Raw genomic sequence first — 19,371 nt, 5'->3', positions numbered from 1 at the left:
AAGGCACAGTTACGTACAGTATGGGGCGGTCTTTTGGTCTTTCTGCCGGCTTCAATGACTTCAAAACAGCTGTCTTAACTCTGTGTAGAGCTTCAGGACGGCAACTTGTGATGTGTTTTTGTGTTGGTATTGTGTATTGTGGTTGGAGTGTATTTTGCCCATTTCCTGTGTTCCGCTTTACAGGGCAAATCCAAAAATTACCATAAACGTCAGATAGTAGAAAATAAAAGTAGAAGTCACTCGCTTATGGTTCTAATGCTTATTGATTCTAATGGCTGTCAATTATCCGCAGATATTCTATCAATCAATACAATGCATTGATTGATAGATATTTTTACCCACCTCTAATAGGGACCGGGCCCGACAGGTAATAGCGAATATCTGCGGATAATTGACGGCCATTAGAATCAATCAGCATTTTTGGGCTTGCGTCCGCCCCCAAAAAGAAAAAAAATTAAAGGAAAAAAAATAAAAAATTGGGGAAAAAAATGTAAACATCTGCAAATAGGTGAATCCGCCGGTGCTGAACCGAAAGTATGTGGGGGTTCACTGTATACCCAACGCAGCTACCGAAAGAGGATGGACTTGTCTATAACTAATAAGCATCTCTGATGAGTATAATGTAATATATATATATATATATATATATATATATATATATATATATATATATATATATATATATATATATATATATATATATATATATATACATATAATATATATATATAAATATAAATATATATATATTTTTTTCAATTATTTATTGATTTGTTTAATTATTTTTTTTTTTTTTAGGTTTTGGTCATGTAATTAGATAATTCACAGGAGTCCGGGCTTTCACTTACTCAAATGCGAGAAATGCTTCTTTCGCTCTGTGATGCAACGCGCAGTTATGTATATTGCGGGTTTTTTTTTTTCCATTTTATTTTGTTTTTGCTTTCTGTTCATCAATGGAACTCATAATCATAAAAAACAAATGGTCACTATTTCTTTCAGAGGTTTTTTTTTTTTTTTTAAAGCAGCTCGCCCTACAAATGAGTGTATTCACAATTACATTAAGATGAAAAAAAATGATATGAATAATTCCAAATGCAGTTAATTTAGGGTAGCTAAATGGCATATACCACGTACATTGGGAATACTATTGGTCTAGCACTGCACCTGCTAAGAAATAAACTACTAATAAATAGGTGTGCTTCATTTTTCTTTTTCTTTTAGATATGACACTCCTCAAAACAGTTAGACAACAATAATAGCAATTAAAAAAAAAAAAAACTTTTTATTGTTGTTATTGCTTCCAAGCTGAATGCACGTGTGTTACTCTGCTCTTCTCCATCTTTTTCTCCTCTCTGATGCTGCACCTTGAAACATAAAACAGGCGTCCATCGTTGCCGAGATTTTCTCTCAGTGCCCGTGGTTGTAAGCCCCTCTCTTAAACCATTTCATCTCCCCCTCTCCCCTCCTCCTCGTCGTCCTCCTCCTCCTCTTCCTCTGTGAGCGCACTCCTCTTCCTAGCTCACAGACTCATGGATGCAGCCGCCGCCGCCGCCGCCGCCGCCGCCGCATCCGACCCGAATCCCCTCTGCTGACTCTTTTGGAGGGGATCAAACTAAACAAATTAGAGGGTGGACAAAGAGAAACAAGTGGCCGCTCCCGGGCGAGCCACAACAATGAGCCCGTCCTGCCTCAAATTGAATGGATTAGCCAATCTATTCTGAGCTGTAATGAGATTAGAGGGGCAGCGCGCAGACATGCAGGGTGGCGGCGGCGCGGTGGTACCTCTCCTTCGCCTCCCCGGGGACTGCTCCCCCTGGAAATGGCGCTGTTGATGCCGGGGCGCCTTTGGGGACATTCGAACGCACGCTCACCTGCGCCGCTCGTGCGGGGCGCGGATCCCTCGAAGTAGAGAGACGCTCCAAAGTAGAGAGACGTACGGAGCCCGAAGATGAAGTACCAGAAATACATCACGGTGATGCAGATGGCCATGGGAGTGACAGCCTCGAACAAAGACTGCCTCCCCACCAAGAGACAGCTGTGGTGAGTTGCAGTGCGCTACGTGCCCGTGCGTGGAAGCGTGTCGAGAGGAAAAAACATTGCTTCCATTTGAGCCTCTTAAGGCAGCGTTGTGACACGGGAGGCGTCAAAGTTGCAGCGGAACACGAGCAGCTGTTGACGGAAGTCGCTGCCGCCTCGTTGCCCTCTCCTGCACACTGTGCACTTTGCTTTGCCTTCTGCAACATCCACGCCGGTGCACGACGCACTCGGAGCCCGGCGTGGACGCCTGTACGCGCGCGCGCGTGGGTGCACGTGCACAAGCGCACAATACCGGGCAGGTGTCTTCAACTCATTTAAAGTCCACCTGCTATTTGTCCTCTGAAACCATTTCATCCACGCTTTTCCCATTTCTATGTCTGTGTTTTTTACTTGGAGATAAAGAAAAGAGGAAAAAAAGGAAATTGAACCCCACTCTCTTAATTACTTATTCAGTAGCTTCCTGTGCATGTGGGAGTCTCTTGCTGAGGGCTTCACTCATTATGCGTGTGTATGATTTTCCACTTCGTTTGACCAGTTAGTTGTCTGCTTTAACTGTACATAAACAACATCAGCAATCACACATCACGCACACAAGCATTGTCATCAGTGTTTCTGTAGTCATTTATTTAATGTGTGTGTGTGGTTTTTTTTTTGTTTTTAACAAACCAGTATCATCATCATCAAACAGACAAACGATAATGCAAATAGCCCTATGAGTCTAATGGTTCCTGGTCTGTTACGAATGAAATGAGGTTCCATCGCAACCCCCTCCACTCCTCCTTTCATCTCTAAACAGCTGATTCTGTAAAACAGAAATAGCAAGCTCAAAGATGGCATAAACAGTCTTAAAGACAGTCAAATAGAAATCCCCTCAAGTTATGTTAAAATACTATCAACAACTAAAGCATACTGGGGAGATTATTGCTGTGTCAAGATAGTCTCAACTGCCTGTAAACATATGGATTTGTATTTTCTTTTAATTCAAGCTATAATCCATAACCTTTTTTGTTTGTTCGTTTGTTTGTTTAAAAAAAGTTATTTGCACCCAAGCTACTACTAAAGGAGATGACACAATGGCGATTAAGCCATTCAGCCCCTCTAACATCTTGCTGCATTTGTTAGTATCTTACTTTTTCTATTAAGTGAATGCCCGATTCATTTCCCGCACTGTCCCGGTTGGTGGCGCACCGCTAATGACGGCACGAAAATCGGGCATGTCTTTCAAAACATGTAGAATCACATGTAAGGGGTATAACATGCATTGTTCAGGTCATATTGACGCTTTAACCTTAAGGAGAAATGTATTCACCATGTTGATATATCTGACTTGAATGATTTAGTACTATAGTACACATCAACTACGCTTTTTTTTTCAGTTAACCTAAAATACATGGGTGCAAGCTGGCGTCCCTGGAGAAAAACCACTGTCTATTGCTTTTGAAAACGTGAGGCTTTTACTGTGTTAATAAATGCAGATGAGCTGATAAGTGATGTTACTTCCTTCGAAGATCTTTATTTTTGGTATTTGATATTTAGAAATTTGTGTTCTAGGCTTTTGCCTTCTAGAGATGAACATATTTAAGCAAAAAAAAGAGGGCTGTCTTATTTCTATTGCTATCATCACCTCCATAATTGCAAAGAGCAGTTAATTAATAGCCATATTAGCCTCTATTACATTTCCATTATTTCACCTAGTTTTTAATTATAATTTGATGGGTATCTATAGTATATGTAAATTTGATTTCCAGATACAAGCTTGGGTAGTTAGCACATCTGCCTCACGGTCAAGTCTAATGTCAGGCCTTCCTGTGTGAAGTGGTTCTCCCACTCCAAAACATGCCTATTAGCTTAATTGATCACCCTAAATTGTCCATTGCGGTGAATGTGAGAATGAATGGTTATTTTTTTTACATCTGCCCTGTGGTTGGCTAGCAATCAGTCCAGGGTACCCTGGTTAACCCCAAAAGTCAATTAGAGTAGGTTCCAGCTCACCCATGACCTTAATGAGGACAAGCGTCTAAAAAAATGGATGGATTGATACAACTTTGTCTCATACATAAGTCACTTTTTACCAAGAACAGGAAGTCAAACACAAACACTTCATAAAATACTTCAAACAGGACTATAAGGATTATAAGTTTTATTTATGAGGGATCTCGTTTGATGCGCATCCCGCCTCTGAGACGCATTTTCAATTGAGCAGGCATGCATAAAGCATGGTGAATCCGCACCATTGCTTACCCACGTATGTATGTTGTTGAAGTGCTTCAGTGAATCATTATCCACTAAAAGTACGAGTCCTGTGTTGGTGCGAGCCAGTCAGGGGCAGAGTAGGGTGGGTTATCGTTCCATAAATACAATGGACACGATACTATTTTCAGGACTCGATAAACTTTCATTGTTGTGGTAACACCCGGCGGTAACCCGGTAACACCACGACGCAGCGAGCGGCTGGGGAAACATGACCTTCGTTTTGTTTTTGTTCGTTTTGAGACCTGAGTGACTGCTTTCAAAGTCTAATTCCTGATACAATGCTGTAGTTCAGCATCGTAGGAGAATAAAATGATGTCATCTGCAAAACGAAGCTGGCTCAAATAAGCCCCGTTAATTTTTAGTCCTTCTTTTTCCCAATTGAGCTTTTTAAATATTTCTTCAAGGCAAGCTGTAAATAGCTTCGGAGACAGTGTGTCGCCTTGCCTGATGACTCTTTCATCATCAATTCGTATCCAAACAGAAGCATTGTTGTATATTGATTGTAGAATGTTGATATAGGTCGGCTCTATCCCTTGATTTACCAGCACCTGCAGTATCGAAGTGGTGGTGACTGAGTCAAACGCTTTTTCATAGTTGATGAAGGCTACACGCAGAGGCCTTTCATGCTCGTTGTGTTTGTTGAACTGTCTGTATGTGGTCCATAGTATTAAAACCGCTATGAAAACCTTCTTGTTCTGTGGGCTGTGCTTCATTGAGTTAGATTCCAATTCGTTTTTCCAAAATCTTAGCAAAGACTTTATAAATCGTTGCGAGCAGGCTTATTGGGCGATAATTTCTTCGGTCCATTTTATCTCCAAATTTATGTAGCGAAATGATTTCTGTGTCTTTCCATGTTGCCAGTACTTCTGCGACCCAATGAATTCACAAGACAGTTGCATTCTTTATTTGAAATGCTTTACGGCAGCCTCTTTCAGTTCTTGTTTGTTTCTGGGGGTTTTGCCCTTCAGTCTCCTCTTCAGCAGCTAAAATGCATGCTCTACTGGGTTAAGTTCCAGTGATTGACTTGGCCAGTCTAAGACCTACCACTTTTTCCCCCGATGAAGTCCTTTGTTGTGTTGGCAGTGTGTTTTGGTTTATTGTTTTGTTGCATGATGACGCTTCTCCCGATTAGTTTGGATGTATTTTTCTTTAAATTGCCAGCTAAAATGAGCGATCATAAGCAATCAGATCAATGTGCAGGGTAAGTAGTAATTGTATTGTGAATTTATACATTCGACTTCCTGGGGACGCAAATGGCACCTATCCAGTGTAATGGCCGTTTTATAAATGACACACGGTGAATACATACAGTAGGTTTATTGTACCTTTTGCTAGCTTGTGGAAGATCATTTAATTGTTCTGCCTGTCATTAGACTTCGCTGTAATGGATTGGTGAACAAAGATATAGTTGTAATTGATAAATAATAATTTAAGTTAAATTAAGTTAAAATTGATAATTTCCTGTGGCACACCTGATGATCTATCATGGCACACTGGGGTGCCATGGCACCATGGTTGGGAATCACTGGCCTGGAGTAATATGTCCGACTGAGTCACACGAGGGAAATGATTTGAGTTCACTCCTTAGCTCATGTGACTGCAGTCAAATGGGATGCAAAGGACATAGTGGTGACTTGGTTTTGACGCTCCTCCCTTTAAGAGCGGCACGGGGGTATGTCTGTGGCCATTACATCAGTGTGGGGGAAGGGGCACGGCCATTAAAACTGGATTACTGTACTGCCTCCGACAGCTACTTTAAAGAAGAGAAGCTGATCTTGGGTGTGCCTTCAGAGCGTGCGCCTCCTCAAGTCATCTTGTGCATTCACTTGCATGCCATGTCCATCTTTATTCACAGTGAAGCTATAGTCGCACACAGGGAAGCTTCGCACACCAAGTTTCACCATTTCCACCATTGGTTTGAGCATGGCAAACGTTTTTGGAAGTCACGTGTGTTTTTATCTATTTTATCTATTTATCTAGCTATTCTCTGACCGCTGTAGCGCGAAAAATTAATATCTTAGAGATAGCACCTTGACAGAATGCCGATCTTAAAATAATATCAACTGGATTTAAGATGCAGTATGAAGGTGCCTCTTTGCTCTCCTTGTGTGCATACATGTGAAATCAACTGAAGTACACACCACAAATAAGTTAATTTCATTTTAAATATGGTATTGCTTTTAAATGTAGCCAGATATGAAATGTATTTTTATGTTCAGCCTCTTATCTTTTGATGTTGAACCTCAGGAACGTAGAGTATATGCTTTATTAGGTTGAAACTATTCGTTGTTTTAATGCAACAGATGATTTTTAAGAAAATGCCATGGCCATTAGCCTATCCAATTATCGTGCCTAACTACCATTGAAATCAAACATACTATACATGTAGTAAAATACAAAAAGCCGCTGTTTAAAGCACAATGCACAATGCATACCTTCACCAAAGCTGAACTTGTATCAAAAGTGTTTGTTCGTCAGCTGATGACCATGCGCTAGAGAGGTAGGACAGTTCCACTGACGCCATAAAGACTAAAACTATAGTGGGGTTTACTCGGAGCCTTATATTCTGATTGTAATCTGTTTAGAAGCCCAATCAGAATGACAAAAAAAACATATAAGCACCTCAGTCAGAATAACCAGGCCAAATCCGAATGTAATTTCATTCGGAAGTTGGGACGTTGTGTTAAACATAAATAAAAACAGCATACAATGATTTGCAAATCATGTTCAACCTATATTTAATTGAATACACTACAAAGGCAATATATTTAATGTTCAAACTGATAAACTTTATTTATTTTTAACGTTTTTAGCAAATAATCATTAACTTAGAATTTTATGGCTGCAAAACGTTCCAAAACAGTTGGGACATGTGGCGAAAAAGACTGAGAAAGTTGAGGAATGCTCATCAAACACCTGTTTGGAACATCCCACAGGTGAACAGGCTAATTGGGAACAGGAGGGTGCCATGCTTGGGGATAAAACGAGCTTCCCTGAATTGCTCAGTCATTCACAAGCAAAGATGGGGTGAGGTGCAGTGAAAATAGTCGAACAGTTTAAGGACAATGTTCCTCAACGTACAATTGTAAGGAATTTAGGGATTTCATAATCTACGGTCCATAATATCATCAAAAGTTTCAGAGAATCTGTAGAAATCACTGCATATAAGCGGCAAGGCCGAAAACCAACATTGAATACCCGTGACCTTCGATCCCTCAGGCGGTACTGCATCAAAAATCGACATCAATGTGTAAAGGATATCACCACATGGGCTCAGGAACACTTCAGAAAACCAATGTCAGTAAATACAGTTCGGCGCTACATCCGTACATCCAACTTGAAACTCTACGATGCAAAGCAAAATCCATTCATCAACAACACCCAGAAACGCCGCCGGCTTCTTTGGGCCCGAGCTCATCTAAGATGGACTGATGCAAAGTGGAAAAGTGTTCTGTGGTCCGACGAGTACACATTTCAAATTGTTTTTGGAAATTGTGGACGTCGTGTCCTCCGGGCCAAAAAGGAAAAGAACCATACAGACTGTTATGGACGCAAAGTTCAAAAGCCAGCATCTGTGATGGTATGGGGCTGTGTTAGTGCCAATGGCATGGGTAACTTACACATCTGTGAAGGGACCATTGATACTGAAAGGTACATACAGGTTTTGGAGAAAAATATGCTGCCATCCAAGGAACGTCTTTTTCATGGACGCCCCTACTTATTTGAGCAAGACAATGCCAAACCACATCCTGCACGTGTTACAACAGCGTGGCTTCGTAGTAAAAGAGTGCGGGTACTAGACTGTCTCCCATTGAAAATATGTTGCGCATTATGAAGCGTAAAATACGGCAACGGAGACCCCGGACTGTTGAACAGCTGAAGCTGTACATCAAGCAAGAATGAGAAAGAATTCCACCTACAAAGCTTCAACAATTAGTGTCCTCAGTTCCCAAAGGTTTATTGAATGTTGTTAAAAGAAAAGGTGATGTAACACAGTGGTAAACATGACCCTGTCCCAGCTTTTCTGGAACGTGTTGCAGCCATAAAATTCTAAGTTAATGATTATTTGCTAAAAACAATCAAGTTTATCAGTTTGAACATTAAATATCTTGTCTTTGTAGTGTATTCAATTAAATATAGGTTGAACATGATTTGCAAATCATTGTATTCTGTTTTTATTGATGTTTAACACAACGCCCCGACTTCATTGGAATTGGGGTTGTAATAATAATAAGAGCTTGGATTTATGAAGAGATTTTTAAGGGATGCAAAGACGCTTTTAAATAGGCATAAATCAGACAGAATCATACCAAAATGATGTCAGTTTTAATTCATAATTAGAGGGTACACAACACACCTAGAAGCATATGTACATTTGACTAAAACTATCTACAGTACCACCAACTAAAAGTACTTCCTGTACCTGGAAGCCTGCCCATCCATTGCAGAGCTGATACACTTTAATCCAACTAAACACAGCTTGAGCTCTGACTGAGATTAAAGTTACACTAAAAAACAGATTCAAGCTACAGATAAACAGGATGGCTTGGTTGTCCTCAGGATTATGCAAGAAGGCTCAATTGGCAGAATGGAAACAATTTCACTACCTTCCTGCTCATGCCGTTATAATGGAAGAGGGGCAAATTTGGCATGCTAAAACTCACAGACTCATTAACCCTCTTCAAATCCAAACTCAAGACACACCTATTTCGGACTGCCTATTCACTCTCAACATTTCCCATATCATTTGCCATTTTAATTGATGTTTTATGTTCTCTTCGTTTTATTGTAGTGCTTGAATTCTTTTAACTATGTTTGTACGGTGACCTTTAGTGGCCTGAAAGGCCCCTATAAATGAAATGAATTATTATTATTATGACGATTATTATTATTCAAGTGGTCTTTCTCAGGGACTCATGGTGCTAAACAAAATGTTGTTTTACATTAAAAAATAAATAAAATCGGGGTGTCATAACTGTTATTAGTTAGAGAACATCCATAAATAGTAATTAGCTTGTTGACATCTCTTTAAACTGTCCACTACTCTTCCTAACACGTGGGCGTATCCTCTTGTATCATGGACCAGATGTCTAGTCTGCTTCCCACTTAGAGTGACAGATCTGCCTGGTGTTCCCAGTCCTCCTGCTTAATGATGCATAAAGTCAGCTCCCTTCCTCCCCGCAACACACAAAAACACACCCACACCCACACGTGCACACAAGTCTGCCCTCTCATTCGCTTGACCCCACATCCTCCCTCCTGGAAAGAACACACACGCACACGCACTACTCTGTAACTCCTGTCCTACCAACCTCTCCCTCCCCGTTGCACTCAAGGAGGCCTTGAAGCGTACTCCTACACAAACTGACAATGATGCGTATTAGTTACCTCAGCAAGAGTCTGAGTCTGGGGCGGGCCTGTCATGATAATCACAAGTTTGGCAAAAATTGGGCTGAAATGCATTCTTTTTTTCTTCTTCTCTCTTCTCTTTATCTCTTTTTTATCTGTCTAGCTCTTCTTGAAGTCCTGTTAGGAGGTTTTCACCTTTATCACATTACTAAGACATAATGCAGATATAAATTAAAATATAGAATGAAAATAATGTTAGGAGTACTGCATGTAGTGTTAGCATGGATGTAAAGTGTCCTGTCTTGTGTATGGCAACGCAGTGATTGTACTGCTGAATACAGTTTGTATTACTGTAGTTTAGATTCGATTTGAATCCTAAATGGAAAAGAACTGCAAATTCACCTGCATTATAGGAAATGCACATACATCCTGTTTTATTTCAGTAACTATAGAGGGATCGATACTGATCATTATTCAAGATGTTCCGTTAAGTGACGTCACTTAGAGTAACTGTCAGAAATTGTAGTTGACATGCACTTTCCGCGCCTGACCCCCACAAAATGGCCCTGTGCACATTGTATCAACATTGTGCATCATTTCAGATGATCCTCTCTCCCGACACCTCACATAATATCATTTCTTTTAAACATTCATAATGCACTATGTAAAAAGAGCGGTAAATATACACCTCAAAAACACTTTATTACAGTGATCATGCTCAATATTATTATAATAGGGACAGTCTTGTTGCTTTGAGTGTGAACGAAGTAAATTACGGTGTATAGTCTTCTATTCCTCAGATCACCTTCTTATTTTACAATTTCCCATGAACAATATTTGAACATGGACAAATAACACCAACACAACATCTCAACACCTACAGTTCTTATTTCAACAACGTGCAGGTTTAAACACATTTGTGTGTGTTTCCCTCTAACAGGAACGCGCATGTTCTTACTTTGGGCAGAATGTTTGTAATCTCCTTTCAAATGGTTTATGCCACTAAAGGGAACAGATTAACAAGGGTTTAAATGACTCGCGGCTCGCCCCTTCACCACCATCCGCTCTCTCAGCATCCAGTGGGAGTAGGTCAATGTGGATGTTTTTGGGGGGGGGGGGGATATCTGTGTTTTAACAATTAGGGTTACATTCCTTACTTGGAAACAGTTTACTTTAAGAGAAAATAAAATATATTTACAGTTTTTTCTTTTTAGCATCATAACATTTCCAGGTTAAAAATACCCCGAGTTGAAAACATTATTTTCACACTTCATGGCAGATTCCCAGCTCCAATTTAATTTAGTTGAATGTAGCCCAGTAGTACTGCTTTGTATTATTTCCTCGTTACTTTTTCTGATAAACCCAGTAAAATGCTGGTCAACCACAGGGTGGAGTGTGGCAGATAATTACCAATCATTTGTTGAGTTGTTTGTGGTTGTCTTTGACTCGTCGTCTTCGTTCACTCACGTAGTTTGATGAATGGAAACACAAATACAGTCAGTTACTCATTTAAGATAGTCAAATGAGTTGCATAAACTATTATGGTGTACCGTATATAGGTGTGTGCGGAGTGTCTGTCATGGTTGCTGGTTTGATTCCTGGAGTTGTACTGTGGTATGTCATCATTCAGAACGTTCCCATTGTAGGACTAAGAATATATTATCCAGCGGCACCTCAAAAGTTAGACACCCCTGAGGTTGTACGATTCCAATTTTATTTTTTGGCACATTATCTCACAGGTGCTTCGTTCCGCAAGCAACAAAAGTGTTGATTTACATTTAATTTAGCTTTTTTCTTTTCTTATTGTCAGAGTTAAGGTTGTGTTTTATTTTGTGTGTGTGTGATTAACTTCTTTTTACACCTGTGTGGCACTTAAGACAGTAAAAGTTTTATGAGCTTGACCCCAGAACTGTTACATTTTTTCATTACAGTAGAGTCGTTTGCAAAAAATCTGACCAAAGTGGAGGTTAACAAGCATCCTAAAATGGATTGCGTTCATCCGCAGAATCTCTACTGTATAATCTTTTAAACTATGTTGAAGTATATGAAGGCTGAATGACAAATCAACTACAATTTTATGATCGAATATTTTGCACGGGGCCACAATGTCATGACATCGTTAATCTTTTGCATGGTCTCATGCATTCTAATATGGAAGTTGTTGAAAGCACAATAAAGGATTTTTCTGTACAAAGGGGTTAATAAATGATATTTTCACCAATTTATTTACAAAATGCCAAAATGTCGTAAAATTTGTAAAAGCACAGTCCCGTTGGACCATATTAAGATTTCAAATTGTTTCAATGCATACGTTAATTTAAATGTCAAATGACTTTTTTTTAACAGTGACAATATTTTTGAGAAATAGGAACGAATTCCGGCGGCATGATGGCCGACTGGTTAGCACATCTGCCTCCCATCACCGTCCTTTTGCTATGGACGGTTCCTTCAGAGAGACACTGAACCTTAATATGCTCCCGCAGTGGAACTGGCAGCGCCTTCCATGGCAGCGTTCACTCACTGGTTTGTGAATCGGTAAATGTGAAGTTTCATAAAGCGCTATACTTGTCCTCCATTTACCTTTTTAAACAGATGTCCGAGTTTTTATTGTCCTCTCTGGGACAGCAAGATGAACTTGACAGAAAATTACATGACTCCAGACACATACACTATAATGCCGTAAGTATTGACTCACCTGTCTTGACTCAAGATGAGTTTAAGTGACATCCCATTCTTAATCCATAAAGTTTAATATGACATCGGTACCCCCTCTGCAATTATAAGATCTTAAACTCTTCTGGGAAGGTTTTCCACAAGGTTTAGGACTGTGTTTATGGGAATCTATAACCAAGTGCATGTGTGAGTTCATTTGTGAGGTTACACAATGATGTTGGACGAGAAGGCCTGGCACTCAGTCTCCACTGGAATTCATCTAAAAGTGTTCTATAGGGTTTGGGTCAGAATTATGTAGGCCAGTCAAGTTCATCCACATCAAATTCTCACATCCGTCTGTGTCTTTATGAACCTTGCTTTTTGCACTGATGCACAGTCATGTTGGTACAGGAAGGGGCCATCTCCAAGCTGTTCCCATAAAGTTGGAAATGTCCAAAATATTAGCCCCTGAGCTCCAGTGAAAGAAACTCTGAATAATTCAGCATACCAAGAGATTTTGGACAGTCAAACAGTTTGGTGCACAAAGCAAGGTTCATAAAGACATGGATGAGAGAGTTTGGTGTGGATGAACTTGACTGGCTTGCACAGAGTCCTCCCTTCAACCAGATAGAACATCTTTGGGTTGATTTCGAGTGGACAGTGAGTCAGGCCTTCTCATCCAACATCAGTGTGTGACCTCACAAATATGTTCCTGGAAGAATCGGCAAAAAGTCCCATAAACACACTCCTAAACCTCGTTGAAAGCCTTCCCACAAGAGTTGAAGATGTGACAGCTGCAAAGGGTAGACCAACAGCGGCATTTATTCATTCATATATCATAAGGTCTGTGACGATAAAAAAAATTTTTAAGACAATATATTTCCCCCACAACTATCATGATAAACAATAGTATTGTTGTATTTAATGCCTCTGAATCATGAAAAATAAGGCCTGCCCTTATTTTATTTATTTATTTATTTTATTTTATTTTTATTTTGCTTTTAATTCAGTGTTGTTGTTATTATTATTATTATTATTATTATTTCTTTTCTTGCTTTTCTATTAAATGTTTTTTCTTTACTCTGTGATATGGATCCCCCGGGGTCTGAAATAAAGAATCAAGAGCTGCAAGACTGTGTGGTTTGTTCTCTGAAAAGGAGCCCTTCACCCGTCTGCTGGGTTTACATGGAGACTATTTTGCCATTCCTATTGAAATCCTTCTGACTGAAGCTCTCTGGTCAACTGTTTACATGTGACGTGATCTATTCCGATCATATGTATACATGTGCACATTTAATCGGAACAGCTGTGTGACATGCGCACTTCGTCATGAATGTCACGTCATTTATCAAGATGGAAGTCCATTGTCTATTCAGCACAGTAGTTGGGATTGTTTTTATGTTTATTTAAAAAAAAACACTTCATAAAAACAACTTAGAAGTCGTTAAAAACAGGAGCCTCCATATTTACGCCGTGCGTAAATGTTGATGTTAGTGCGGAATAGGTCGGGACGCAGCATATGCAGACAGAGCTGGCGACCAGTTCAGGGTGTCTCGCCCGAAGATAGCTCGGATAGGCTCCAGCACGCCCGCGACCCTAGTGAGGGTAAGCGGTTTAGAAAATGGATGGATGGATGGATATGGTATTGTTTTGATTTCTTAGTTCTTCGCTCACAAGTCACGTTGACGTTACCTCATGTGTTCTCATTGGTGTTTCCTGACAGTTTTATCATCAGTCGTACTGCCATGCGTGTGCTAAAATGTCTGTTGACCCTGCTTTTATTATATAAAGCGTGTTGTGCTGCGTTGTTCATAAGTTGATTAAGTGGTTGATACAATATGAACATGTTCACGTTGCTTTGACCAGGCGCTGAACAAAAGACTAAAAAAAAACCCTGTGGCAAACATAACATAATAACGTGTCAGTGTTAGTTACAGGTACAAATAGTTTTGATTGCATAATCGGGTGAGTTGATGAGAATGTGTGGTATAGCACTATTAGCGTGCACAGTTTTGTCACTCTTGATATGTTTTACTGGGGTCTATAAACATTCCTAAACCAGCCATGTTAATGATGCATGGACTTTGTCTACACTGTACTGATTAGGCTTGCTGCAAACTAGAGCATTCAGACAAAGTACTGCAAAAACCTGCTCTTTTCAACTGTTTGATCCTCAGTGAACCAAGGCCATATGAAAACATTGATTATAGCAGGCTTTATTTGACAGTGTTTGTAGGTGGAGTTCAGGCAATGGTATACCTTCGTAAATGTGAAGTAGTAACTTCTTCAGGAGGCATTGGATGGAAAGAGGGGCCCATCCGAGACTCACAGTCGCCACCATCACAGACAGAGCAGCAATGACTTTTAGAATCTGCGAGTCACGCGTTCTTGACCTGTGGTGACTCATGACTGGCACGATGGCTCACAGAGAGCTGACAAGAAGAAATACATCACTGGCGTCCCTCAAATAGAGAAGGACACAGCGCAGGGGATCTACTTCTGTTTGACAGAGATGCGATTTATTATTTTATTTCTTGCCCTCTGCTTGGCGGATTTATGGCGAGCTGGAAAAAAAGATAGCAGAAGTCCAGTTCATAGAAATCGCCTGACAGCAATATAATCTGTTTACTCTCATGCTGATCAGATGTTCTTACCCTCTTTTAGCTTTCACCATTCCAAACTCAGCCATAGAGGAGGATCTGCACTTTTGTTTGACAGTTTTTACTTTTATGTTGCTATCAAGCCGTCATCGGATAGGAGACTCACTGGTCACACTCCATTAGATACACATGCACAGATTAGAGATATTCATTACATTGCATTCATTATCAAAATGTTTGCCTTTAAAAGATAATTATAGTGAAATTTCTAGTGAATGACAAGTGTATTTGAGTTTATGGTTGATAAACACCTATTTGAAACATCTCTCAGTAGTAGTTTTCCACCCCTGTACATTACCGCTTCTAGAACAGACATATTGTTATTACCTCAGTCAATAAAAGTGAGCATTTTTACCAGTGAAAATGATGCAAGACATATCAGTATTATATAAAAACTACATACATACACTGAACCATGCTATGAGCATATTTTGTTATCACTGATAATGATTCCCCCATCCTCACCTCCTCCTAGTAATATGACAGATATTAGAAAAGTGGTGAGCTGTGTGTTTATTTCAGGATATAGTGCTGTGAATTAAGTTGATGCAATGTAGTTGTTGTGTATGAATTGTCCTCCCAGCAAACCTCAACAAAAGGCTAGGACATTTTTGGTGATTTGTTGTGTTTTTCAGTTGTTTGGTAACAGCATGTTTTTTTATGTTTTGGAAAAAAAAGTTGTTTATCTTCCTCGCTGCAGGGGTCAGACAGCACCGCGACATGACTGGTGTCCCGACTTGTTTGATACGATGTCTATACGCCTAATCTGCTCTCTCCATCTGTTAGGGCTGTCTGGTCCAAGCACAGACTTGATCCTGCCTCTCTCCCCTCCGTCTCTACCCAGGTGCCTTTCAATGGGATTACACACTGTGACTAGTTGCCTGAGTCACTAACAGGCTGTTTAATGTGTTGCATTTACATTGATCTTTTGCTCTAGCAGTAGAGGCATCATGTTTTGTGTACAAGATTCCATGCCAGTTTGAATGTGTCAAATATGATCTTTCTTGGACCTGTGGATAAATGGATTACATTCGGTAAACAGGGTTGGCACTGGGTCATGAAACCTCTTAGCCAATGTGGCTAAACAGTATCAAAATCTCCTAGCCACACTAATGTGTAGTGAGCCACAACATCACGTGTGTTTATGTGGCTAAACTCTGAGCCACACTTGGCCAGTCCTCGGCACTGGCAAGGCGATAAGCTTTTAACGATATCGGCCCAATTAGAACTTCTTAGTCGTCAATTAGGACTCGGGCTGAATGATTTAGGAAAATACGCTAATTGCGAGTTTTTTTTTTCTGTTCCTTTTAAACAAATATTGTGATTGTGATTTAGCATGTGTTATTTTCGGGGGGGAGGTTTGTTAGCTTCAGCATTATTCACTAAATACAAAAAATAACCAACGCAACATTGGACACAGCCAACAAATACTATAATCCTCAAGAAGGATCTTAACGACTTTATCTAGCTCAGGAAATAGGAGAACTTTTTACTTGAAGATATTTTAAAATCTTTGGTGGTAAATATTAGTAGGCTAACTTTACCTGTCAGATAATTGTGACAGACTTCAAAAGCAGGACAAAGTGGTCTAAATTGCATAAGGGGGCCGAAGAGGCCTGACTATGTCTAACTACGGCACTGGTTTGAGACAGCGTCGCCGCCGCTCGGCATAACAACCGAGCTGTGATTAGCGGCTCATGCATTGATGAAGAAGGCTGCTAGATTCTGTACTTGCGAGAACTAATGTGAATTGCTGCACACATTGAACATCGAAACTTCAAACATACGCCGCGGTAATATGCGTGCTTCAATTGGGCACCAAGGAGCATCAGGTCTTGTCTTCCCCGATGCGCTGCTCCCCGCAGCTGGGAACGCCCGTGAGCCTGAATGTTCAGCATGCAGTGTTTGGACAGTGTATTGAAACATTTTACGAAGCAGGTGAAAAACGAAACTATGAACACTGTGCACACACGGCGGAATAAGCACTTTAACTTTTATCTGGAAGGGCTTTTGATGCAGGCAATTTGGATTCGCCAGTGTGGCAAACATGGGTGATATTCGCTTCGCCACATCCTGTTTTAATTAGCCATTGGCGAGGTGGAAAATGGGAAAAGTCAAGGTCAAAGGAAAAGTCCACATTTCTTGATCATGAGAATATTTTACACTTCCATCTAACAGGATAAAAAGTCAAGTGGAAAGCACACTCAACATGGTATACTGTATCCTGTTCAAATTGGAATGTTTCAAGAAAAATAAAAAATGGTTTGTGTGTCTGCTGCACAGTCGAGAGTTTCTGTGTTTGAAATATGTTTGCATGTGAATGTGAACGGTTGTTTGTCCATTTTTGACCTGCGATTGACTGGTGACCAGTCCAGAGTCTATCTCTCCTATCGCACAAAGTAAACTCGGACTTCACCCACGACCCTAATGAGAGCAAGCGCGATTGAAAATTGATGGATGGATGAAACACTGATCTTTTTGAAATTATGGTAAAATATGGTATTGTCTGTGGAATAGTATTTTCAATGGGGAATTATTGGTGTATGGTCATTGTGCTTATTGGGTTAATACATTGGATTCCGCATTTTTTTTGTGTGCTACGAGTACACGAGAACTAATTGAATTCGAGTAAAATGATATTTGTAACTATGCAGCATAGTCAAAAAGTATGTTTCTTGAGGGCATTAAGGCAATTTTGTTTCATAAACTCAATGTCATTCATAAGACCGGTGTTGACAAGGGGCGAGTGTGATTTAGGACCAACATGCAGCACACCGGAAAAAGTTTGAAAGGATTTTAATAATCAATTTGGAATGCGAATGGTTGTTTGTTTCTATGTACCCTGCGAATGGCTGGCGGCCGGTTCAGGGCGTCCCCCGCCTCCCGCCCAAAGATAGCTGGGTTAGGCTGCAGCACTCCCGCGACCCTAGTGAGGATAAGCGGTAAAGAAAATGGATGGATGGATGGATGTTTTTCTAATGTCTTGGCAGTCAGGCAATTACATTTTTCTTCATGTTCATGTAAGTTCTCCAGCTTTAGAGAATATCCGCTCACATGCCTTTTATGGACCTTTTATTCACAATGTGCTATGATGTAATGTAATATTTAACATCTTACTATATCACATTGTTAACCCGGGCCACGACCGATCCGGTATGGAATTCTTTGGATGAACGCTCGTATTTGTTTGGCAAAGTTTTAAGCCGGATGCCCTTCCTGACGCAACACTCTGCATTTATCTGGGCTTGGGACCGGCCTACAGTTTGCACTGACTTGTGCCTCTCATAGGGCTGCAATCAAAACAAATAGACTGCAATAGCACCAAACTTTCAGACTTCCCATTTATCAGTACAAGTTTCAAACGCCACAATTGTTTTAAGAATCCGATTATGGCAGCCACTTTATAAACTTGGTGAAAAAGTATAGAAACCACACAATCTCAGTCAGCACCATATTATTCTTCCCCAATCTGGCACAATCCCGATTTTGAGATTGACAAAATACCCCTTTACTGCAGGCAGCACATGGGAACAAAGTGGAATTGACCAACTACATCACTTATTCAAAAATAATGCATTCATGTCATATGAAAGCTTATTCCAAGAATTTCAAATTAGAGGTGGTAACTTCTTTCAATACTAATCAGAACAGCAATTCGAAACAGATTCTCAACCCACGTGAACACTTTACAAAATAGTGGAACTACTCCCACAACTCAAAAAAAGTGTACAAAAGTATACAAATTAATCTCAAGTACTAATTCAATACACATACCAATTGCAAAATGGGAAAAAGAACTCTCAGGGTCTATTGACAATGAATACTGGGTGCAAATCTGCAGAAATACATTCTCAATGACAAAAAAATAACAAAAAACAGTAACAGTAACAGTACAGCTAACCCAGTTCAAAGTACCGTATTTTCGCGACCATAAGGCGCACCGTATTAAATGGCGCAGTCTCAGTACAATACAATATTTCTGTATTTAACACAGGCGGCGGGAGCAAAACTGAGTTCGATTGTACTTTATTGAAGTATTTAACAATGTACTCACGTTATTTTTGGATCAATCCTCATCCACAAATCCATCAAAGTCCTCATCTTCTGTATCCGAAATGAACAGCTGGGCAAGTTCTCCATCAAACATGCCGGGTTCCCTCTCGTCATTGTCGGAGTCAGTCTCGTTGCCGGGGGGGCTGTTCAGCAATGATGCCGGCGTTTTCCTACTTCCTCCACTTGCGAACCATGGATTCGTTGATCTTGAATTCTCAGCCAACTCTTCTTTTAAAATAACCCTGACCCCATTTCTCTTCCCATCTACACCATGGTAAAATAATTTAAACCCTGCCCCTAAACTTCTAGCCTTACTGCCTTTCCACCTGGTTTCCTGGACACACAATATATCAACATTTCTCCTAAT

At 40.2% G+C, this 19,371-nt stretch overlaps 1 protein-coding gene and 1 long non-coding RNA gene across 12 annotated transcripts in view; one reads left to right on the top strand and one right to left on the bottom strand.

Annotated features, from left to right (window-relative positions):
- Nucleotides 1–1,262: 1,262 nt before the first annotated feature.
- On the bottom strand, nt 1,263–1,921 carry LOC133470676 (uncharacterized). Its single transcript, XR_009786043.1, has 2 exons — nt 1,783–1,921; nt 1,263–1,594 (listed from the first exon to the last, which is right to left on the bottom strand). It is a non-coding gene; the product is annotated as an uncharacterized LOC133470676 (long non-coding RNA).
- The window catches only part of tjp1a (tight junction protein 1a), a 169,242-nt gene continuing 151,770 nt past the window's right edge, over nt 1,900–19,371 (top strand). For all 11 annotated transcript variants that reach the window (XM_061759290.1, XM_061759244.1, XM_061759298.1 and 8 more), the window contains exon 1: nt 1,900–2,040. In XM_061759290.1, coding sequence (XP_061615274.1) covers nt 1,949–2,040 — 92 coding nt within the window. In that variant the 5' untranslated portion in view covers nt 1,900–1,948. The remainder of the gene's footprint in view (nt 2,041–19,371) is intronic.

This window comes from Phyllopteryx taeniolatus, chromosome 2 (assembly GCF_024500385.1).
Source record: "Phyllopteryx taeniolatus isolate TA_2022b chromosome 2, UOR_Ptae_1.2, whole genome shotgun sequence".
Lineage (NCBI taxonomy): Eukaryota > Metazoa > Chordata > Actinopteri > Syngnathiformes > Syngnathidae > Phyllopteryx > Phyllopteryx taeniolatus.
The sequence above is the reverse complement of the archived record's forward strand: the minus strand, read 5'-3'. Positions and strand labels throughout refer to the sequence as shown.